The 22,299-nt window shown below is 44.2% G+C and overlaps 1 protein-coding gene across 3 annotated transcripts in view; it reads left to right on the forward strand.

The window, feature by feature from the left end:
• The window catches only part of RGL1 (ral guanine nucleotide dissociation stimulator like 1), a 270,733-nt gene extending 250,961 nt beyond the window's left edge, over nucleotides 1–19,772 (forward strand). For 2 of the 3 annotated variants that reach the window (XM_081223516.1, XM_081223514.1), the window contains 5 exons: nucleotides 2,721–2,810; nucleotides 7,456–7,642; nucleotides 11,511–11,765; nucleotides 16,158–16,272; nucleotides 18,967–19,772. In XM_081223516.1, the coding sequence (XP_081079642.1) occupies nucleotides 2,721–2,810; nucleotides 7,456–7,642; nucleotides 11,511–11,765; nucleotides 16,158–16,272; nucleotides 18,967–19,154 (835 nt within the window). In that variant the 3' untranslated portion in view covers nucleotides 19,155–19,772. The remainder of the gene's footprint in view (nucleotides 1–2,720; nucleotides 2,811–7,455; nucleotides 7,643–11,510; nucleotides 11,766–16,157; nucleotides 16,273–18,966) is intronic. The other variant, XM_081223515.1, reaches the window with a different exon arrangement.
• The last annotated feature ends 2,527 nt before the right edge of the window (nucleotides 19,773–22,299 follow it).

The raw sequence follows: 22,299 nt of genomic DNA on the forward strand, positions 1-22,299 counted from the left end.
GTTTATTTATCTTTGTCACCTTGAACAAGTCACTTATTCTTCCTGATCTTCAGGATGCTTACTATAAAATGTTTCTTTGATGGGCTTCCCTGGTGGCGCAGTGGTTGGGAGTCCGCCTGCCGATGCAGGGGACATGGGTTCGTGCCCCTATCCCGGAAGATCCCACATGCCGCGCAGCGGCTGGGCCCGCGAGCCATGGCCGTGGAGCCTGTGTGTCCGGAGCCTGTGCTCCGCAACGGGAGAGGCCACAGCAGTGAGAGGCCCGCGTACAGCAAAAAAAAAAAAAAAAAAAAAAAAAAATGTTTCTTTGAGAAGATTAAATGTAATCATATCTGAGACAGCAACGTTACCATGTTTGTCACTATCAGTAATTGGTACTAGCTTTGAGGGAGCTTTCAAGTGGGGAGGAGAGACAGACTCATGAAGAATTGAAATACAATGGGTAATCAAAGTGCTGCAGGACCCAGAGGCAGGAACAGTTCACTTGGCCAAGGAAGCGGGGGGGGGGGGGGGGGGTGGGAAGGGAAGATAACGTGAAGGCATTAACATTTGGGCTGGGCTGTGAAAGAAAGAAAAGATTTCACCAGGAGAACTGGAGAAGAACATTCCAGACAGAGAGAAGAACGTGAGCAAAGGCCTGGTGGCCTGACAAGCTTGGCATTTGGGAGAACAATTGAACTCTGGTTGGTTCACAAGGGACGGGTGTCAAAATAGAGGTTGACGAGCTTGGAAAGGTACATTAACTCCAGTGCCTTGAATGTTGGCCCAGCAGGTAGGGGTGTGTAGCCTTTACCCTGTAGTTCAGAGGATTAGAGTTCACAGGCCATATCCAGCCTACCTCCTGTTTTTACATTTTTAAATGGTTGAAAAAGAAACAAAAGAAGAGGAATGTTGTGACGTGAGGCAGTTATTTGAAATTAAAATTTTAATATCCATTAATAAAGTTGTACTGGAACACAACCCATTCATTTCCCTCTTATTTATGGTTGCTTTCATGCTTTAAAGACAGAATTGAGTAGTTGCAACAGCGACTCGCCCTGTACAGAAAATATTTGCTGACTTTTGCTGTAGACTAGGGGATTTCCTTGAAAGTTTATCATCAGGGAGGGTGAAGTTGACAGCAAAATAAGTATTTTGCCAATGAGGAAATTGAGGTTTAGAGAAGTGTTATAACTAGTCAGTGATAGAGTTTGGAATCAAACTCAGGTCTGCCTGACTCTAAGCCTAAGCTCTGAAGGTGCTTATATAATGTTGGACAGGTCATGTAAACTCTGGAAGCCTGTTTCCTCATTTGAAAGACAGATGATTTCTGAGGTCCTTTTAAATCTCAGAATGGGTTGGTCCTGTTACATTAAAACCTTTGATTCAAGAAAAAAAAACTTTAATTCAGAGTACTCATCAGTTAATGAGATTTTTTTCTTTGCTAGGTAGAAAACAAAACAGTTACCGCCTCTCTTTACATTTTCTAGTCTGATGATCAGTGTGTATGAACTTCCTCACTCTGTGGATATCCTTCTCATGTATGGAACATACACACCATGGCTGGTGGTTTGGATCAGAAAGTTCAGGCTCAGAATATCAGCTATGGAATTGACTTTTTTTTTTTTTTTTTGCGGTACGCGGGCCTCTCACTGTTGTGGCCTCTCCCACTGCAGAGCACAGGCTCTGGACGTGCAGGCTCAGCGGCCATGGCTCATGGGCCCAGCCGCTCCACGGCATGTGGGATCTTCCCGGACCGGGGCACGAACCCGTGTCCCCTGCATCAGCAGGCGGACTCTCAACAACTGCGCCACCAGGGAAGCCCTGGAATTGACTTTTTAATGATTAAAGGAATCTTATTAAACATATCCCATTTTTTTCTTGCTGTTTATAAAACCCCTACGGCTTAAGTTAATATTTAAATAATTCCCATCTCAATGAATACTTCTGCTTGACCAACTCCCTGGATACATCTTTAGGTTTAAAAAAAAAGTACATGTAATAAGCAACTTACCAAGCTAATATTCACCACTTAACCTTCCTCACCTACCGAGAATCAAGTACATATCCTAGCTAGAGCTACAAGCTTCATAAAAGACATTTCAAGGCAGATATAAATTCTTCTTGTGCCTGTGGAAGTTATATCTGCCTGGCATATAGATGTCTGAATCTGGAGCATTTTTAATTTAGGAGGTTTTGTCAATTAGAAATCATCTTTATATATTTTTATCAATAATATAACTGCCTATGTCTATTTACTGAAGATTAGATCATTTACAAATGTCTCTTCTTTCATTTCCCTTAGATAAACAGTAAGTTGAGCGTGTGCATGGGCACGCAAGCGTGCACACACACACACACACACACAGTAATGGGAAGGAGGTGGGAGAGAAGAAATGATTCTTCCCCTGGCCCAGCAGTGGGTTGAGAACAACCAGGAAAACAGAAAGGAGTCAGCTTTTGATGCTGCCAGAGCAGGCAAATTCATGTGTTTGAGGCATGCAAAACGAAACAGCCTCAATCTGTACACCAGTAGGGGGTGGGTTTGAGGAGGGATGTGTCAATTTGTAAAATCTGGTCATTAAGTCAGTACCCTCTGACATTTGCCATAGAACAACATGGTGCATATCTTTACTTTGAATAATCAGAGCCTACCTCTAAAAGGAAGCCAGTAAATCACGTGGATTTAAATCTGTTCACCTCCCAAGCTCTGGCCTCACGAGCTCCCCTCTCTCCCCCAGCTACGCCCTCTCCTGTGAGATCGAAGCGGCTGCCGATGCCAGTGCCACCTCTCCCAAACCTCGGAAGAGCATGGTGAAGAGGCTTAGCCTGTGAGTGCCACCCTGGGGTCCTGGGGCCCCAAGGGGGTCCTGTCTGAGTCAGGAGGGGAAGGATATTCAACAAAGTTCCCCTGAGCCAATTCACTCACTCGTTAAATAGTTTATCTTTCTATCATGAATTCAATAGGTTTTCTAAATCCACTCATTCTTCCCCAGTGTTCCCTCTGGTCTGAACCATCATCATCTCCTGCCTGGAGCACTCCAGCAACATCCTTACCGGCCCCACCCTTGCTCCAGCAATCTGTTCTCCACCCAGTAGTCTGGTCATGTGTTAAAATGTACACCAGATTACATGGCTTCCTTGCTTTACAACTTCTGATGGTCTTATTTTAAGGTAGTCCTGAACTCCTTATCCTGTTTCACTAGGTCCAGCGTGATCTTCCCCTACTCTTCTTACCCCCTTCCTCTTGTCCGACACGCCCCCTTGTTCACCAGGATCCAGGCTCACCTGTCTCCCAGCCATCCTTCAACCACACCAGGCTCGTTCCACACTAGATGCACCAGGTGTTTGCACTAGATGTCCCTGTGGCCTGGCGTGTGCTCTCTCTGGGGCTCGCTCCTTCAGATGTCGGCAAAACCATTACCTCCTGAGAGAGCATCCTGTCTAATGTTGCCGTCTGCCCAGTCAGTCCCAATCATACCGGCTGTCACCTTCATTGGAATGTAAGCCACCTGAGAGCAGGAACCTTGTGCATCGTACTCATGGCTGTTTGCCCAGCTCAGTGCCAGGCATAGCTAACTTCGTAACACCTTGTCTCCCTTTGAGTACAATCCAAAGTCTTTACAGTGGCCCTCAAGACCCTTCAAGACCTGCAGTACCAACCAAAACCCATCTGCCCGTCCCATCCCCGTCTGTCCTCTCACCTTTCCCTCTCACTCTACTCCGTGCGCTCCGGCCCCCCAGGCCACCCTGAGCACACAAGTCACACTTATTTTTATTTGCTGTTTCTTCTGCTTAGAACACTGTTCCCCAGATAGCCAAATGGCTCACTCCCTCACTTCCCCCAGATCTTTGTCACCTTCTCATGAGCCTTCCCTGACCACCTTAATTAATACTACAGCCTGTCCACCTTACCTACCCTTGGCCCACTCTCTCACTCTCAGCTGCTTTGGATTTCTCCATTGTGTTTACCTCTGGCTGATGTGCTCTATGTTGTATGTGTCTGTTTATTATCTAGAATGCAAACTCTATGAAGACGGGCATTTATGTCTGTTTTTTATTCATTGCTAACCCCGGACCCTAGACTGGTGCCCTACACATAGACGATTAATAGATATTTATTGAATGAATAAATTGAGCCGTGTGCCAACACTGTTCTGAGAAAACAATACATGTATTTCTCATCCAATCCACAAAATAACCTAGTAGGTCCTGCTATTATACCAACTTTATAAACCAGGAAAGTAAGGCACAGACAAGGTAAGTAGTATGCTAGTTATTGTAGGATCTGGGCTCAAATCCAAGATTTGGCTCTAGAGCCAAGGTTATAACTCTTTTACCGTCTTCCTAGTGGAGAAATACTTTCTGAAGGAAGAAGAGAAGGAAAGATGGAATGGGAAGTAAGAAGTGGAGGAGGGGAGAAGATGATGGAGGGAAGGAAGAAAAGTAGGAGGAGAGAAAGGCTGAGGAGGAAGGAAGGAAAGGAAGACTGATGTCAGTTTAATTAGACTCTGTGCCTGGAAGCGACCCCTGCATGCTCATTTTTATATAACTGCTTCCCTTGACTCCGAGTATCTGTATTTACTGTGCTGGGTGCTCTAGCAGCTTGGGGTCCTCTCCCAGCACCCACTCTGGCAGTGTGCAGCCTTTGTGAGGATATTCATGTGAAATCCAGGAGAGGAAGTACTGTCAGGGTGCAGAGCCCTGCACAAAGTGTGGTGGACACTCCATACATCTCTCTCGTTAGTGAAATCTTGCCGATATGCTTGAGTTTAACCCTTGGGATCTGCAGTTGAGTTTGAACATTGATTATGAATAGCACAGGTCACATGTCCCCCATCTTATTCCTTGTACATATAAAGGTGTTTGTATAACATTCATTTTCAAAAAATTTTATGATCTTAGCATTTTTTACAAGTGTTGAAAATGTATTTTTTCCTCTCCCCACATTTAATCACCCATCATCCAACGAGATTGGAGAGAATTTTGGAGCCTTAGGGGAAGAGGTGCCTCATTTGAAGGTCAGAGATGCTTAATGTTGTGCTAGAATTAATCTTTACAATGCAGAATGACCTCATGGAATTGTACCAATGGAAGAACCTTTAGTCTTTGAACAATTTAGTTCTAAGTTAGAGACTCTCAGTTAACGAGCTAAGGACCACTAATTCACAGCCTTCAAAGGTCTACCTTGTAATTCATGGAGAAGTAAGACAGTAGCATTATTTTCTCTTCTGTGAATTGTGGTCAGTTTAGCTTTTTTCCCAAAGCCGCAGTAGTGCTTGGAGGTCCAAGAAAGGAAGTGACATGGAAAATGGGGCAAGAGATGGTGGGGTGGAGATGAGACAGAACAAAGATATGCTTTAGGTCTTGGAATCTGAGCTTGTAATTCCCAAAATTATTTAATAAAAAAAAATCAAACCCATCTTCATTGTTTCTATTATTTTATATAGCCAGTGCTTGTTTAGGTTTGGGCCTGTTTGCTAGTTTCTTTACGTGCCATTCCTTCTTGAATCTTACAACTTCCTTCCTTGCTGTCTGTTAATGGTAAACAGTCATTGTCTGAGAAAGTCTTTATTTTGCCCTCCCTCTTAGAATTATATTAGATGGGTATGGAGTTCAAGGATTACTGTTATTTTCACTCAGCGCTTTGAAGATATTATTCCATGTCTTCTGAGTTCTGTTGTTGCTTTTGAGATGTCTGTTGAATTCTGTTCCTTTGCATTATGCCCCCTGCTCTGTTGCTTTTAAGAACTTCTTTTGTCTTTGATGTACCACTGTGAAGGTTAAGTGGGGATTTAGTCTTATTTATCCTATTCAAGATGTGGTTCCTGGATCTGAGGATTCATGTGATTCATTAGTTCTGGAATCTCCTCAGCCACTGTCTCTTCAGATGTGGTCCCTTTTCCATTCTTTCATTTGTCTTCTTTTGGAATTCTCCCTACATACATGCAGGCATTTCTTATTCCATTCTCTGTGTCTTTTAACCTCTCTTATTATTCATGTCTTTATATTTTGATGCTGATCTCTGAGGATTTTCTTCAGACCTATCATCTAGTTCACAAGTTTTCTCTTCCACATTTATTTAATCCTTCCACTGAGTTTTTAAATTTAAGTCACTACCTTTTTCACTCTAGAAGTGAAATTGTTTTTGAAAATTACCTTCCTGTCCTTTTGTCAGAGTGTCTTGCTCTTAACTCCCATTTTCAGTTTCTTCTTGTACATCTTTAATGTTTTTCAACATACTTGTTTAATAGCTTGGCTCATGGTAGACACTCAAATATTTGTTGAATGAATGAATGAATAAATTATTACTTTTTTTCTGATGGTTCTTGTAATCTAAAGTTCTCAGGAGCCTAGATTTGCTGTTTTGTTATGCCGGTTGACTCTCTCTTTGGGTGGGTTATTTCCTTGTGTGTATTTTGTAACTTCGTATTGTGAGCTCATCTTTATCAGGGAATTCTCTGCAGCCTATGTTGAAGGTGTACTCCTCCAGGAAGTTTGTTGCTGTTGCTGTTGTTTTTTAAATGCTAGTTTCTTCAGAAGGATCACTGGCCTGAGAGTTCCTAGTTCCTAGATCAGCTAAGTAATAGCAGATCTGAGTGAGGTGCTGGCTAAAATCACACATGATCAGGGGAGGCGTTTTTCTCCTACCCAAGCTCAGGCCAACAGGTAAATTTTGCTGCCTTCCTATGTCAGTAGGAAGATTTTTTTTTTAGCCCATCTTTTTACTAAGGGTACAGCCCTCTGAGGATCCTGGCTCTTTGTAAAGGATGTCAGTACTAACTGCCCACCTTACATAGACAGAAGCCCTCATCTTTGGACCCTGCGTACGTGTTGAAACCCATGTGCCTAGTTTGCCAGCGTTGGTACCTCCACTCCCCATCCAGAGCAGAATTAGTTTGCATGTTCTGATTTTCAGTGCACTTTTCATCTCTGGCCTGCAGGGACTTTTCTTACTGTCTTGCAAGCCCAACTTTAAAAAGAATTTTTAATGTTTCTTATCTAGTTGTTTTATAGTGAAGGAGTTTAGGTTATTTTAGTTCACTAGATTATTAGAAAAGAAGTCTTCCTTCTTGGTTTCTTGTCCAGCACAGTGCCAGCCTCCTTCTTCTGCCTCCTGGATTTCATTTTATGGTGGGAATTGATAGGGGTGTGGCCACGGCAATTTGACCCTGCCAAAGCAGTACAGAACTCTCAAAAAATGGAGAACCATTGACCCAGAAAGACCTCAGATTAATATGGCCTTTCATTCAGCTAAGCAATCTGTGTGTTCTTTGAGGTTAGAAATAACCTATTGGGACAAGATGTTTACTATGATCTGTTAGAAATTTTGTAGCAAATGTTTCCCTAAAATAATAATGACAGGGTACACAAGACTGAGAAAACATCAAGGATTCAATTAACACAAAAATGTTTGCTTAATCATGGATTCCAGATTTGTAAGAGCCTGAATGCCTGGCATTATGTTTTCTGCAGACTGTTTCTGGGGTCGGACCTTATCACCAGTAGCACTCCCACCAAAGAACAGCCCAAGTCCACTGCCAGCGGGAGCTCTGGTGAGAGCATGGACTCTGTCAGTGTGTCATCCTGTGAGTCAAATCACTCAGAGGCGGAGGAGGGCTCCATCACTCCCATGGACACACCTGATGAGGCTCAAAAAAAGGTATAGACTTAACCCTTTTCCGTAATTCCTAATGTGGGCACCTGACCTAGTGTTTGCCACACGAGGGGTGTCTGTTTTCCAGTTTATCACTCTACAGCATTTTGCAAGTCATGTTTTTAAGAGGTGTTAAAAGCAGAGTTCAATCTGGGGACTCATTTCTTATAGAAACATGTCTAGAAGCGATAAGCCTGTTTGTTCATTCATTGAGCCTTTGAAATATTGTTCCATTCCCACATCCAGAGGCAACTGAAGGACTGTGACTTGTAACATGAGCTACACTTTATTCAGGAGATGGAGAATTTTCTTGGAGCAAAAAGTCAAGAGCCAAAGATGTGTCAGTCTCTCGGTGTCATACCTTGTCTCAGCCAAGGTTTTACCACAATAATGGTGCAGGGCAAACCACTCCAAAACTTAGTGATCTCAAACAGCAACCATTTATCCTCTGTCCTGCATCTGCAGGTTGGATTGGGCTTGGCCCTAGGCCATGGGTTTGGTCTAGGTCTGCTCTACCTGCCTCTCGTTATTTTTGGAGTTAGGAGCCACCCAGGGCATGCTCTTATCGTGCTAAATTGGATGAGCAAGAGGGCAGTCCCAGTCCTGCAAGCACGTAACAAGGCTTCACTTGGGTTCTGTCTACCAAAATTTGTTGGCCAAAGCAAATCATGTGGCCAAATCCCACATAAATAAATGAGGTGGGGAACTATATGCCACTTCTCATGGGAGGAACTGTGGAGTCTCAGGGCAAAGGGCATGGATGCAGGAGAGGTTGAGGAATTGGTAATAAGGGTATAATCTACTGTGTCCCCCAAAAGGGAAAGTGATGAGAAGTGATAAAGGAATTCCCAGAGAGAGTTTTTGTTCTCCATAGCTGCATAAATAAGTGAAAAGAAAACAAAAGATCCACCTTCATCTTCTATACACACCTGCTTCTGTCTGTTGGTCAAGGAGCTTGGATCAGAGATGTCAACTTTGATGTGACTAGGACTTGCACCATTTTGGGGAGGATCTTGGCTGGCCAGACTTGCTGTCTAAGTGACTTCTGGCCCCTTAACTTATGCTTAGGCCAGTGAGGTAGAGTGTTGGTAACAATTCCTTCCTTTCATTTGTATCTGCCATTCTGCAAGGGGATGTGTGTGCTGTTTCACATTGTGTTATAAGCACCAGCAGCAATCTGGGAACCCTCAGGTGACCTTGTCACAAAATAGCCAATCCAGGAAGGGCTCATTAGACCTGAGATGACTCAGATGCTGCCCTAGCGGGATTTCTCACCTTTTTGCTTTGAAATCTGGAGACACATCTTTAATGCTCCAAATATTGAAGGAAAGCTCTGCAAACACCCACGGACTGGCTGTTCTCTCAGGCATATCTCCTTAATCAGGGATGGAATCATTCTCCGTGACTTGACACTCAGCATTGACTTTGTCAAAATCTGGAGTGAGGCCCCATCATTCACCTTTTGACAGGTTCTTAAGCTTTTTAGGCCCCATTTCTGATGATGGACATTGTACAACAGTGACAACTAAGCTATTGCCCACATCTTTGTGGGATTTCTCCCTGTCCAGGAAGGAGGTAGAATCACATTTGCATCTGTTGATGCAGTGGACGTGCACACAGGTCTGGGTCATCCCTTTTAAAGCTATGCAGAAGCCCTGCGTGTGTCCTATGCACACCCCTGGCTGCATCCTTTTTGTCTCCCCCCTTATCACACTGGCTCTTCAGTTTCTTGCGCAAGTCATGAATTTTAATTCTTTGGATGAACATTTTTCAGAGTCACGAATTTCTGTGGGTTTAAAAATGAGTAATTGAATTGGACGCAAGTAGTTGCTGGGCTGCAGAAGCCCCGAATGTTAACTGGAAAGGCCTCAGTCCTGCTCAGTGCTTGGCTGGCCCCAGAGACCTTCACAGCTCCTCCCTACCCTGAGGTCCTGCAGCCCTCCCCACCCACCCTGCCTTTCCCACTGGCCACACTGTGAGGTCCCTCTTGAGTAAAGTGTAATTTGCATTCCTTTTTCTTCATTCCCCTGATGGTGGTTTCTAAACATTTATTTCACATTTGCTCCACACTACTTAAATTCCCAGTAAGAATTTGGGCTCGAGAGGTGGTCTGTTTAATGGTGCTATAACCCAGGCATCTTCAAGGCTTTATCTTAAATGTCATTAAAATCATGGAAAAAATCTAACAAAAGATAAAGGATTTATGTGGAGGAAAGGAAAGGGGAAAAAATTGAACCAGTAATTGGAAAGGGGACCCTCTTGGCTACTGTGTAGTATACCTGCCAGCAAAGTCAGGCTGTTAAAATTATCCACCACCGGTTAGCCCTCAAATTGAGCCACTAAGTTGATTCACTTGGGAAGCTAAGGAAAAAAAAAAGTAACTAAACAATGTTATGATAAAGCCTCAGTTAGACTCCTGCATTACTAGAGTTGCCACATCATCTTGCTGGCTCTATTAAACTAATGATGCAGTCGAATTGAATGTACGGTTATTTAACGTACAGTTATGCCACAGGAAAGGGAAGTCATAGGAAATAAAATAGAGGAGACTCCATTTTACTTGGAAGCCAGATAATCAGAAAGCTACATTTCTGTACTTTGTTTCCATGGGAAGGTAGATGGGTATGAAAGAAATCAGTAAGTTATTTGTTTTTTAAATGACTTCCAGATTATTTTATTGGATTAATGTGGTATAATTTAGCTCACCTCATTTTGAGAAATTATTTGTAATTTTCTATAAAAATAATTGATATTTCAAATGATTCAATTAATGATATGTTTTGGACCACCACCTAATGATCTGGGGGCATCCTATTTCTTTGGTATTTGGTGTTGCACATATAAGAACCCTGTCGTTAATCAGAAAAACACATTAACTCTAGTACCTCATTCTTTAATTATCCTTGGTATACAACATGAAAATGTGTACAGTTGGTTCTGGAAGCATATGTGGTTAAGTGGTGGAGCCTCTCATAGGCTGTGTTCCCTTGGGCAAGTCACTCTGTTTCTCTGAATCGTGTTTCCCTCATAGTTCTAATGATCTGAATTTTGTTCACAAGAGAGTTGGGAGACCAAAATGAAATAAGATGTCTGAAAGCTCATCACAAAACTCATGGCCTCACAGTCCTGAGAATCCCTGGGGCAGTGCTGTGCTGTGTTCATTCACCACATTCTCACCGACTACAGACTGGGCCTTGGCTGCACCCTTGCTCTGTGAACCTGGCCATGGAAGTCAGGAAATTTGAGAGCACAGCCTGACGGTGCTGTCAACAGCCGTGGCCTCAGGTTCCTCAGCAGTAGAGAGGGATTGGGGCCAGGCCATCTCCAGGTGCCTTTCCAGGGCCCCTGTTCCCTGCAGAGCTCGATAATCTGTGGTCCTCATCTTAGACACTTCTAAAAATATAGCCATTTCTCTCCTGCTCCAAAATCTGACAGTGAAATGGAATCACAATAGAAAGGATCTCTGCGGGGCAGGTTAAGCATCCTTCCTGCTCGAGGCGGTAGGACTGAGCTTGCTTTCTGCCCGGTGGGCTTCGGGGTTCCTTCACAAGCCCGTATTGCCTCTAGTTTCTGGTATTTGCTGCCACCTGCTGGTTACCCTCCTTCAGCGCAGCTAAAAGCTCGGGGAATGAGAGGACCACCTTGCCTGCCATGATGCAGAGTGATTCAGCTGAGCCCTGAGTCACTGACAGGCATCTGCCATGGGGGTGCTTCCACCAGAAATAAGACGCACGTGTGCTGTGGGCTGCTGTGAAAGAAATAACGGAAGTTTATTAGTCTCAACATCGACCTCTGCTTTGAAACTTGGGAAGCACACTGTTGGCCAGGGTTCCTAACAGTTCTGCTTCCTTCTGGGCTGTGTCTACCCTTCCAGCTCTCCGAGTCCTCCTCCTCATGTTCCTCCATCCACTCCATGGACACAACTTCCTCAGGGATGTCGGCCTTGACGCACCCCCTCTCCTCCCCTCCGCCCTGCAACAACAACCCGAAAATCCACAAGCGCTCTGTCTCTGTGACATCCATTACCTCGACAGTGCTGCCCCCCGTTTACAACCAACAGAACGAAGACACCTGCATAATCCGCATCAGCATAGAGGACAACAATGGCAACATGTACAAGAGCATAATGGTAAGGCGCTCAGACCGACACCCGAGTACTCACGTGCCGTGTCAGCACATTTACATGCATTCACACAAAATGAGTATGTGCCACATGAATCAATGCCCAAATCTCCCTGGATATAGACTAATCATATATAAAAATCTGCATATCAGCAGTGCGTATAGGATATAATTTTTACGTCTTAAAAGTTGCTAAACCTTATTCATCCAGGTCAGTATCACCCTCTTCAAAACTCTCAGCTGAGATGACTACATACAGGCATCCCAGGGAAGATGCCACTGCTGCACGCCTCCTTGCAGGTCTTCCTGGGGATTAGCGTGTCTGCGTTTATCATTGAATTGCTGTGCATTCCTAGCAATCTCCTCGGTGGTGGCAAAGCTTTCTCCTTTAGTCACTTGGACTCAGACTTAGTAAAGTGGATGATCAAGCTGGACAGTTTGCGTCCACGAGGAGCTATGCTTATAAATAAATGAGACTGACCTTTTTGAGCTTCCTATAAAAACTCTGTTTCTGAGCACAGTCCCCAAAATGTGTTGAATAATGGCAGTCTTTTTGGAATACATACAGAGCCTCTCCTGGTAATGACCTTGGGTGTGTAAGGTCTGGTGTGTTTATTACAAGAATAGACTCCTTATCTTAAAGGATGTATCATGTATTGAAAAGCAGACTCTCCTTTGCAGTAAAACCCCACAGTAAAATGTAAATCTCGCATCTCTACGCATCTTCATGACTTGCCTTCTTCGAGCCACACTGACTGCTTATAAGCTTAGCTTTGAATATGATGTAAGTGATAAGGAGTCACTGTCTTTTAACATCTGAAGAAAAGCTTTACTAAAGCATTCACTAAATCAACAAAATATTTCGTGAACATTAGTTGTGTACTAGTCATTGGACTGGGCTTTGGGAACAGGGAGATGAATGAGACATTTCTGTCTTTGAGGAACTTATAATCAAAAAGGAGATCATAAAGCATTTTTCAAAACATACTAAATACTTTAATAGAGGTCAGATCAGATTGTAAAGGGCCTGCGAGCCTCATGAAGGAGTTTGCGTTAATCTTGCAGTAGAGTCTTATCGCAGGCTTTTAGGTGGCGATCAGATTTGTTCTTTAGAGAAGTAGCTGGCATTGTGGAGACCTGATTCAGAAGTGCAGGGGGAGTAGATTGGAGGTGGCAGAGCGAGTTAGAAGCTTCCATTATATTCCATGTAGGACGTGTTAAGGTTTTGAATGATGGTCATGTGGCTGGAGATGGTATGGATTTTTGCAAGATTTTTCTAAGTTAGAATTATGGAATTCATCCATTTAGTCATGAACTTTTTGGTTACTGTTCTGGGGGAGTGGAAGAGGGAGGACGAAAGGTTGTCCAGGCAGCCGGATGGTTGGTGGTCCCATCCAGTGCAGTGTAACTACTGGAGCAGGGGGTTTGGGGTGCACTTAATCCAAGGTCACCATAGGACATCCAAATGGCATCACCTAGTAGATGGTGAGAAACACAGGTTGGTGCAAGGCTGGTGGTGCTGGGGTTGGCTGGATGCGGTGGTGCAGCGAGTGAGGAAGGGCTGAGGCGGAACCCTCGTGGTGGCGAGGGAGGGGTGATAAGGGAGTGTCCGAGAGGAAGGGGCGCCACCAGGCAGCCGAGGTCATCAGCCGTATTATTGTATTTTCAGGGTGGTTTACTCACATGGCTTCCCTCACATATGCCAACCAGGGGAGTAAGTGCCAGCTGTGTAACTACGGTGTCTCTGAACTAAAAGGAACCGAGAACTGAACACGCAGCAATGCGGATGAATCTCTAAAACACCATGTTGAGCCAAAGAAATCAGATATCCCGCATCCTGCCGGAGTCTGATCTTTCAAAAACAGGCCCAACCTGTGGCGTTAGAAAACTAAGCTCCGGGAAGGGCACAGGGAATGTTTCGCATTCCTATTTAAGGCGTATGAGGGTGACACCCAAGCATCCTTCAGTAACGTAACCACCAGCCACAGGTGGTGGTTGAGCATTTGAAATGGGCAAAGTCCAAATTGAGATATGCTGTGTGAAATACACACCAGGTATTTGAACACCAGGTATTTGAAGGCTTGGTACAAAAAAATAACAATAATGAGAACATAAAATATCTTATTAACAATTTTGTATTGATTTTATGCTGATACAATATTTTGGACATATTGGATTAAGTAAAATATTAAAATTTCCCTTTTGAAACATAATTAAATGTGGCTACTAGGTATTTAAAATCACAGATGAGGGACTTCCCTGGCGGTCCAGTGGTTAAGACTTCGCCTTCCAATGCAGGGGGTGTGGGCTCGATCCCTGGTCGGGAAGCTGAGATCCCACGTGCCTCACGGCCAGAAAAAAACATAAGACAGAAGCAATATTGTAACAAATTCAATAAAGACTTTAAAAATGGTCCACATTAAAAACAAAATCTAAAAAAATAAATAAATAAAAATAAGATAAAATAAATAAATTAATTAAATTACAGATGAGGCTCGAATTATATGTATCTACTGGCCAGTGCTGGTTCAGGATATCAGCGTAAGGCTGCACAGCTGAGCTGTTAGCATTGTCTGTGATCATCAATTCCCCGCAGTAGCGTTTATGGTACAAAGTGACAGACTTTCGAGGAAAGCCCTTGGCCAGCCCATCCTTGTTTGGACACACCTGGGGAGGTTTAAGGTAAAATAAGCGTAGCCTGGTTTTCTCCTTAGGAAGGTTTAAAGCTGATAACTTAACATTAACCACCTTAACCCAACAACCATCCCCCAAGTTGGTGTCCTTTCTCCTCTGACTTTTTATGCTTCTGGACCAGTTTGATCCAGCTGCAGGAGTACTTCCTTTAGACTATAAAAAATTTATTTTTCTCCGTTAGAATTTTGTATGCATCTGTTTCTCCCTTGTATAAGGAGGTGCCAGATGTTTTGGTAACAGACCCTTGAGCACGGTCGTTGTCACTTACAGGGACCCCATTGTAATGCATATTGTATACTGAATCACAAATACAGCTGCTGCCCCAGATCGGAGGGAGGCCTGTGGGCCCAGACATCCTTGAGCTCACAATAACAGTTTCTTGGAAAAAATCAGACTACTACGTTGTCATCTCTTCTCTTTTTTGGCTGTCTCTCTCCTCTTACCTCTTGGTGAGAATAGCTTTTATTTTTAAGTAAGAATAATCTGTGTTTCATTTTGCTTTCTTTCAAATTTAAAGAAATCACCCAAGGGATAGTACATAAGTCAGCCCCCTTTTCCTGTTGCTCTGAGTACCCTGAGAATAGTTGGCTGATGGGCAGAGATGAAGGGGAGAATTGGGGTGAGAGGAGGCTTAACTTGCACTTTAAAAAATGTTAGATTTATTATTTTTAAACACTTAGAAGCTCATTTTTATTGAAGCATAATTTACATATAATTACATACATAGATCTGAAGTGTTCAGTTCTTTGGGTTTTTATAACTATAATCATATATGTGTGTACATATAGTTACATATGTATACTTCTGTTATATAACCACCACCCCAAGCCTAGATAAATAACATTTTTTATCCGCCCCGTCCAAAATTCCCTTATGCCCCTTCAATCCTGCTTTAACCTTAGTTGAAGATAAGGTTAGCTAGTTTTCTAACCCCACAGGTTAATTTGGCCTGTTTTTGAAAGAACAGACTCCTGCAACATGTCATCTTCTGTGTCTGCTTTCTCTGGCTCACCCGTGATGTTTGTGAGATGCATCACGTTGTTACATGTCTCAGTTCTCAGCTCCCTCTAGCTGTTGAGTCGTGCTCTTATCGTGAACGCACTACATTGTCTTTATCCTTTCCTGTTCTCCTATTGATGGAGATGCAGGTAGATTCCACTTTGGGGCTGTTATGAATAAATCTGCTATGAACGTTTGTGTACAAGTCCTTTCGTGGACATAATGATTTTATTTTTCTTGGTAGGTACCTAGGGGTGGGATTCCTGGGTTGTAGAGCCACTTGTGCTTTTTGAAATGGTCAGTGTGCAGAACTGTGGCCGTTCTGACCCACAGGTTGTAACCAGTGCTCAACAGGTGAGGATAATTTTGGCCCAGGACTGCAAACGCTGTGCATTTTTCACAATTCCCTCATATATATTCTTCCACCGGAACCTCCATTGGAACTGGCAAGGCACCCAGTCTCTCTGTTTTGATGGGGTTAAGACACTGTGGCTTTGAGAGAGCAGGTGACCGAGAGAAAAGATGACCTGTTATCTGAGGGTGGAGCCAGGACTGGAACTTAGGAGTGCTGGCTCTTGGTCCTCTCTCACTCCACCTGGCCATTTCTCCCGGGAAGGCACAAGACAGCAAGAATGAGACGGTCAGCACAACTCTTCCAGGAGACATGAAGCTAAATGCTTTACACACCCTTTCATTGTCTTTCCAGTTGACGAGCCAGGACAAAACTCCCGCCGTGATCCAGAGGGCGATGTTGAAGCACAATCTGGACTCGGACCCGGCTGAGGAGTACGAGCTGGTACAGGTCATCTCGGAGGACAAAGGTAGGCACGTGTTCCTTCTCAAGGCAGATTGCCCCAGTGTGAGAAGACAGGAAGTGGACACAATGTCTTTCTTAAATGGAACCAAGTGAGGGGTTTTTTTTGTTTTTGTTTTTTTGGTACACGGGCCTCTCACTGTTGTGGCCTCTCCCGTTGCGGAGCACAGGCTCCGGATGTGCAGCCTCAGCGGCCACGGCTCACAGGCCCAGCCGCTCTGCGGCATGTGGGATCCTCCCGGACCGGGGCACGAACCCGTGTCCCCTGCATCGGCAGGTGGACTCTCAACCACTGCGCCACCAGGGAAGCCCCAAGTGAGGGTTTTTAGTCACGCTAGGGCAGAGTTGCCGGGAGCCATATGCCATCACCTCGCTGGTAGAATCAAGCTTCTCAGGCTGGTCCCCCAGCAGCCCTTGTTGCTTTCTGCGGTCTTGCTGAGCGTTCCTCCCGCCCATTCTCTGTAAACTTCTCCTCAAGCCTTCCTGTAGGAAGAGGTCCCTCCCTGTGTCAGGAGCTGGGGAATGGACGGGGTCTGTTAGCTCTTTGCAGACGGCCATGCACCTCCAGTAACCAGTAATGTGTGTCCAGGTTGTGCATGACCCTGAAAGGTCGCAGTTCCTGCAATAATTTCTCATGGTTTCAGTTAACCACTTATGAGGGTCTGTCCTTCAGTTGATCCTTATTCATGATTGATCTTCAAGCAGCAAAAGCTTCCAGCGCCAGGATTGGAAGGTTCTTTACCTCACACTTACTGAGGCAAAGAACTGGTGATTATGAAATGTTCCAGTTTGCCTAGGAGTCCATTAGTTGAAGAAATCCCTTTTATGAAAACTCCGGGCACATAATCCCCCTGCATGTATCAATTTGCTAATCTGAATCGGGGTTGTATTTGTTGAGGGGTAGGAGGCGAGCTGGTAGGTAACTCCTCTATGCCGTGTCACGTCCGAGAAGGAGACTCAGGAAGACTGAGTCTCTTTTCCAAGTGCACAAGGAGTAGCCAATACTGTTGACTGAGGCCAACCCTGTCTGCTGACAGACCGAGCACAGACCAATGCAAGTGTCTCAAGGGAGGGCTGTTCCCCAACAAGCATTCCCCCTAGAAAGGAAAAGAAGAATTATACGAGGCGGGGATGATGGAAGGGAGCAGTTATTCATACGCCATTTGACCAACAGATCACCCAGGGCTGTATCTTGGGCCCCGACGAGAGTAGGCGAAGTTGGAGTCGTACCTTTTCTTAGCGATGAAAAACTACAGCCTCTGAGAAAATTCTTGGAAGTTTTCTTTCATCGAGCTGAGCCCTAGGTCATTGGGCAAACCTTTCTCAGTTTCATCTTTTAATGTAGTTACTGTTAAAAGTCCAAGCCTGAAAAGTGGTCTCTTGGGTTTTACCATGTCATCCACAAACCAACACGCCAAGGTGAGGCCAGTGGGTGTGAAGGTCCAGGAGTCCCGGAGTGCAGCTGGGGCCCAGCTTCACCAGCTGTGTGGTGGCAGGTGGGCTGCTTGACCTCCCTGGGCCTTGGTCCTTAATTAGTTAAATGGCGACAATACCCTACTGGTTCCTTGTGCATCATGGGTGATTATGACAGGAAATAATGCACCCAAAAGTGTACCGTACTGGAGATATGTTGATATATAGCTGTGAGGTAGGTTATTACTGACCCAGGAATATGTGGGCAGGAGACTGGGGACACTTTAAGGGAGTTATCCTTTATAGAACATTTGTGCAAAATGTAGCAGAGTCACGCAGAAGCTGATTGCATCAGTTGTGCTGTGGAATCTCAGTGGTCGAAGTTAACATAAGGTCGACTTAATCCAGTTCTGCAGGCAGACACCTCTCCTGGTTGCCTCCGTCACTCCACTGCCGCAAAGCAAGACTTGCACATTTTACCTTTTTTTTCCCCTGTTGGTTTTTTAAGATATCCATTACCCCTGAGTGCTTAAGAGTATATACCTTCTTTTAAAAATAAAAATGAATTCAAATCACTTTGCTCAATAACTTCATATTATGCTTGGAATAATCCTTGTTCAAAAATTGCAGCTATCTATATAGGTGGGAGTCACTGCAGTAGGCAATGGTTTAAATGTTAAGAGATAGATACCATCTTATTTGGTTGCCCTTTAATATTAAAATGCAAGTTCTTAAGGAAGCAAGGCCTCAAATGGTATAACATACTGGTTTGATTTGGGATTAATTAAAAAATATTTTGATATTCCAAGTTAAGAGTACTGGAAAACGGTGTAGATTTTCTGCCTTTCCCCCGTGTTATTGGATTCGCTTAGTCTCTGAAAAACTGCATAGTGGAGTGGAAAATGGACTGCGGGAGGCTGGAAACCCGGGTTGGGGTCCCAGTTCTGCCCCTGACGAGCTGTGCTCTTGGGAATGTCTTTTAACTCCTGTAGGCCTCTGCTTCCTACTGCACTTCCTTCCAGCTAAAACATCCTGCATTTGCGCATTTTGTTCGTGGCTTGAATTTCTAAGATTGGATTCGCACTTAGATTTTTTAACTTGGGATTGGGAAAATTGTTGGAACCAATTTGCGGGGAGGAAGTGGTGGTCATTGTCTGGTTCCGTTTGCATTCCAGGGACAAAGGGCCATAGTCCCAGCCGTGTGTCTGAGCAGAATTTCCACCTGCTACGGTCAGTGCTGGGCTGACCTACACGAGCTGACTACCTTCTCTTTCCTCATCTTTTTTAGAACTCGTGATCCCAGACTCGGCAAATGTCTTCTATGCCATGAACAGCCAAGTGAACTTTGACTTCATCTTACGCAAAAAGAACTCTGTGGAAGAGCAAGTAAAACTGCGTAGCCGGACCAGCCTGACGTTGCCCAGGACAGCCAAACGGGGCTGCTGGAGCAACAGACACAGCAAAATCACCCTCTGAAGGGAGAGACCAGTGGCCCCTTGCTTGCCAAAGGCAGGGTGGGGCTGAGAACAGGCCGTGGTGATTGCAGCTACCACCCAGTGTTAAAGGATCATTGGTGAGGTGGACAGATATTTATTGAGTAAGTACCTCTGGTGTGCAAGGCACTATGATAGGCATCGTGGGGAGATCGGAGATGAACTTGACACGAAAAGCATGATTCTCTTTGACCTATCTGAGATCGAAATGCAAAATTACCCACATTTATAAATATATATGTATGTACACATATTTGGTATGTGTGTGTATATATATAAATATGAGGGACTTATGGGATATTCTGGACTATGGAGAAACAAATTTGCACAATGGCCTGGGAAGTCGAGGTCACTTTTTACAGGGAAGGAACTCAGAACCTCGTCTCCTACCTTCCAAGTAAACGGAATCAACCCTGGGAACACAGAGTGTCCTTTGTACCAGTATTATAAGCAGTCCAAACTGTTTCTATAAAGGGAGAGGATTACTTTCTCAATCAAGTGCCACCAGAAAAGAACAACCGCAGAGGCGGGAACTGCCACAGGCTGAATGAAAGGCCACCTCGGAAAGGGTTTGGATGAGCCAGTGGCTTTGACCTCTGCTTGCATCGGCCAATTTCTGCTACCCCAGGGAGGGCAAGGAGCAGCTTTGGAGGCCTGTCTGAGCCACTGGTCCAGCCGTTGTGACACCTCTGGAGGCAACACAAGCCCATTTTGATTTCTGGCAACTGCATTGTTTGTTTCCCCCCCCTAAAGAACATATCACGATCATTCTTGCACATATAGCCATGTTCTTTGGTAACTTATCAGCCAGAAAGGAAAGCACAAAAGGATGACGACCCATGTGGACTCTGATCTGTCTCGGAATGCCACGACTTCATTGTTTTTTTCTGATTGCCTTTTGCATGTGAAACTACATGTCTGCCGTCTTTTGCCATCTGGATCACAGTACCTCTATATTACGTGCAATTTGTTCCTCAGGTGTAGAAATTCCTACTGCGATTGACTATAACTGATGATTTTGAGCCTGTGAAAGATTTCTGAACAGCGATTGCTCTGTGAATAGCCCCTCGGAAGATGTTCACTGCTGAGAGCAGTGTCCTGTTCTACTTATTAACTTTTATAGCCTTCCTGTGCCTAGTCATGGGGAAAGAAATGGGGCTCCGTATATTATCCAACTCGTTTCTAAAGAGGTACATTCTTCCAGATGGAATCAATAACTTTTTTTTTCAGGTTTCCACACTTGGTATCACAGTATCACTGTTAAGTGACACTTTTGTCTCCAGTACCACCATCATCCTCTCCCTTCCAAATCTGAGCTGTGGCTGGGGTTTGAACTACAAAGCCATACGTGAGATGTTGACACGTTTAAGAAGCACTTTCAGAATGTTGTCCTTTTTAAGAAGAAAATTCTCAAAATGCCAGTTTTTATTCCAAAAATAAAGAATGAACCCAGATATGAAGTGCAGATTGTAATGTGGAGCTTTTTTTTTTTTTTTTCTCCTATCCCGTAAGACAGCCCCCAAAGGTTATGTGTGATTTATGTTACATAAATAGCCATATGAAATCTGCAAGAAACACCAGGGAAAGTCTAGAGATTTGTGGCGGTGGACCAAAGAATGAGAATGAGCCAGGAAGGCCTCAGATTTCCTTTAGGTCTTTCTAGATCAGACTGCATTGTAAAGACCGACTGGTTTCAACTAGTTGAAAAGCACTTTTTTTCTGTTTGCGAGGCTGATTCGATTTGTGCTTCTGTGCGTGGAGGAGGGATGGCCAGGGTGCTAGACATCATGGGGACTGAAGGAAACGTAGCCTCAGCCTGAATTTCTTGGTTGGAAGGTCAAAAAGAAAATGCAGAACTGTTGGCCTGGTTTAGGGCGCGGCTACCAAGACATACGTGTTGTGCCCATGTGCTCGCCTTGTGTATTTATACTGTATATGTAGAGTCTAGATTTATATACTGCAATGTAAAATATATATATATATTTTTTCCTTTTTTAAAAAAGACAATGGAAGTTACAAGTAGATAAACCATAGCCTCATTTATTTAATGCCACTTTAAATGTCTTAAATTTGTTTCCTGGTGGACAGCCGGGTTAATACTTTTAGCTGCTCGCATGCTTGTCTTTCTGCATCTCCATCATCTGTTTACCTTTTGGTCAAATTAATAAACTGGCTTGGGACTTGGTTGGCATGTGCGGCCAGACCCAAAGGGATTGTATCTGGAGTATTAATCTGGTGGATCTGGGTTCCAGGTATGTCAAGGAGCATTTTCGAAGCCCATGTTGGTTCAGTTGGGGGGAGCAGAGGGAAAGCCAGTGGCACATTTAGGAGAGACCCTCTCCACTGGTAAGTGTCGTGCGCATCTAGGGGGAAAGAATGACATCTTAGGAAACTGCCATCAGAGGTGATGCCTTGCTGGACAGCATTCTTAGGAATAGTTTGGCTGGGGACCCTTTGTATAAAATCAAACTTAGAGTTGGGATCCAAGGCAGTACTTTGCCTTTCCTGAGTCTCCAATTGCTACCATCTGCACAATTCTTGAAACCATCCATGGTGCTCTGGGAGCCGGGAGGGCCTCTGTGGAGGAAGGAAACAAGGTCTTCCCGAAAGGCAGCTTCATTCAACAGATGCATGTTGTCATTCTGTCACATTGTTTCCCCCCAAAAAAAATGGGATTCCTAAATGGATCCAAATGATCAAGTTTTCTGGGTCCTTGTGGGATAGTGGAGAAAGCCAAGTAGGTGTTTTAATAATCGATAATATGGGCAGGAAAAAAAGGGATTTCTATGTCTGGCACTAGGTGACTATGTTTTCAAGATCATTTGAGAAAATGGGTTCCCTTGTTTTGCCTCCCTGTAGAAGCAGCTTGGTGAGATTTTGCCTGAAGGAATAATGTCTTAAAATTTCCTTCTTTGGAGCATTTTCAAGTTTGCCATGCAGCACAGGACCATTAGAGGCATACAGTATTGCCCCATGTCCCAGTTTTAGTGGTATCAAGAAGTTTCCCCGACGTCAACCCTCTTTTTCTACAGGGCTGCCGCAATGGCACCAGTTACAACCTGTATCCACAGTTCCACTATGAGAAGTTATTTCCGTCATGTTTTGCATTACCGTTTCCCCTAGGATCT

Source organism: Mesoplodon bidens (assembly GCF_964165515.1).
Source record: "Mesoplodon bidens genome assembly, chromosome: 2".
Taxonomy (NCBI): domain Eukaryota; kingdom Metazoa; phylum Chordata; class Mammalia; order Artiodactyla; family Ziphiidae; genus Mesoplodon; species Mesoplodon bidens.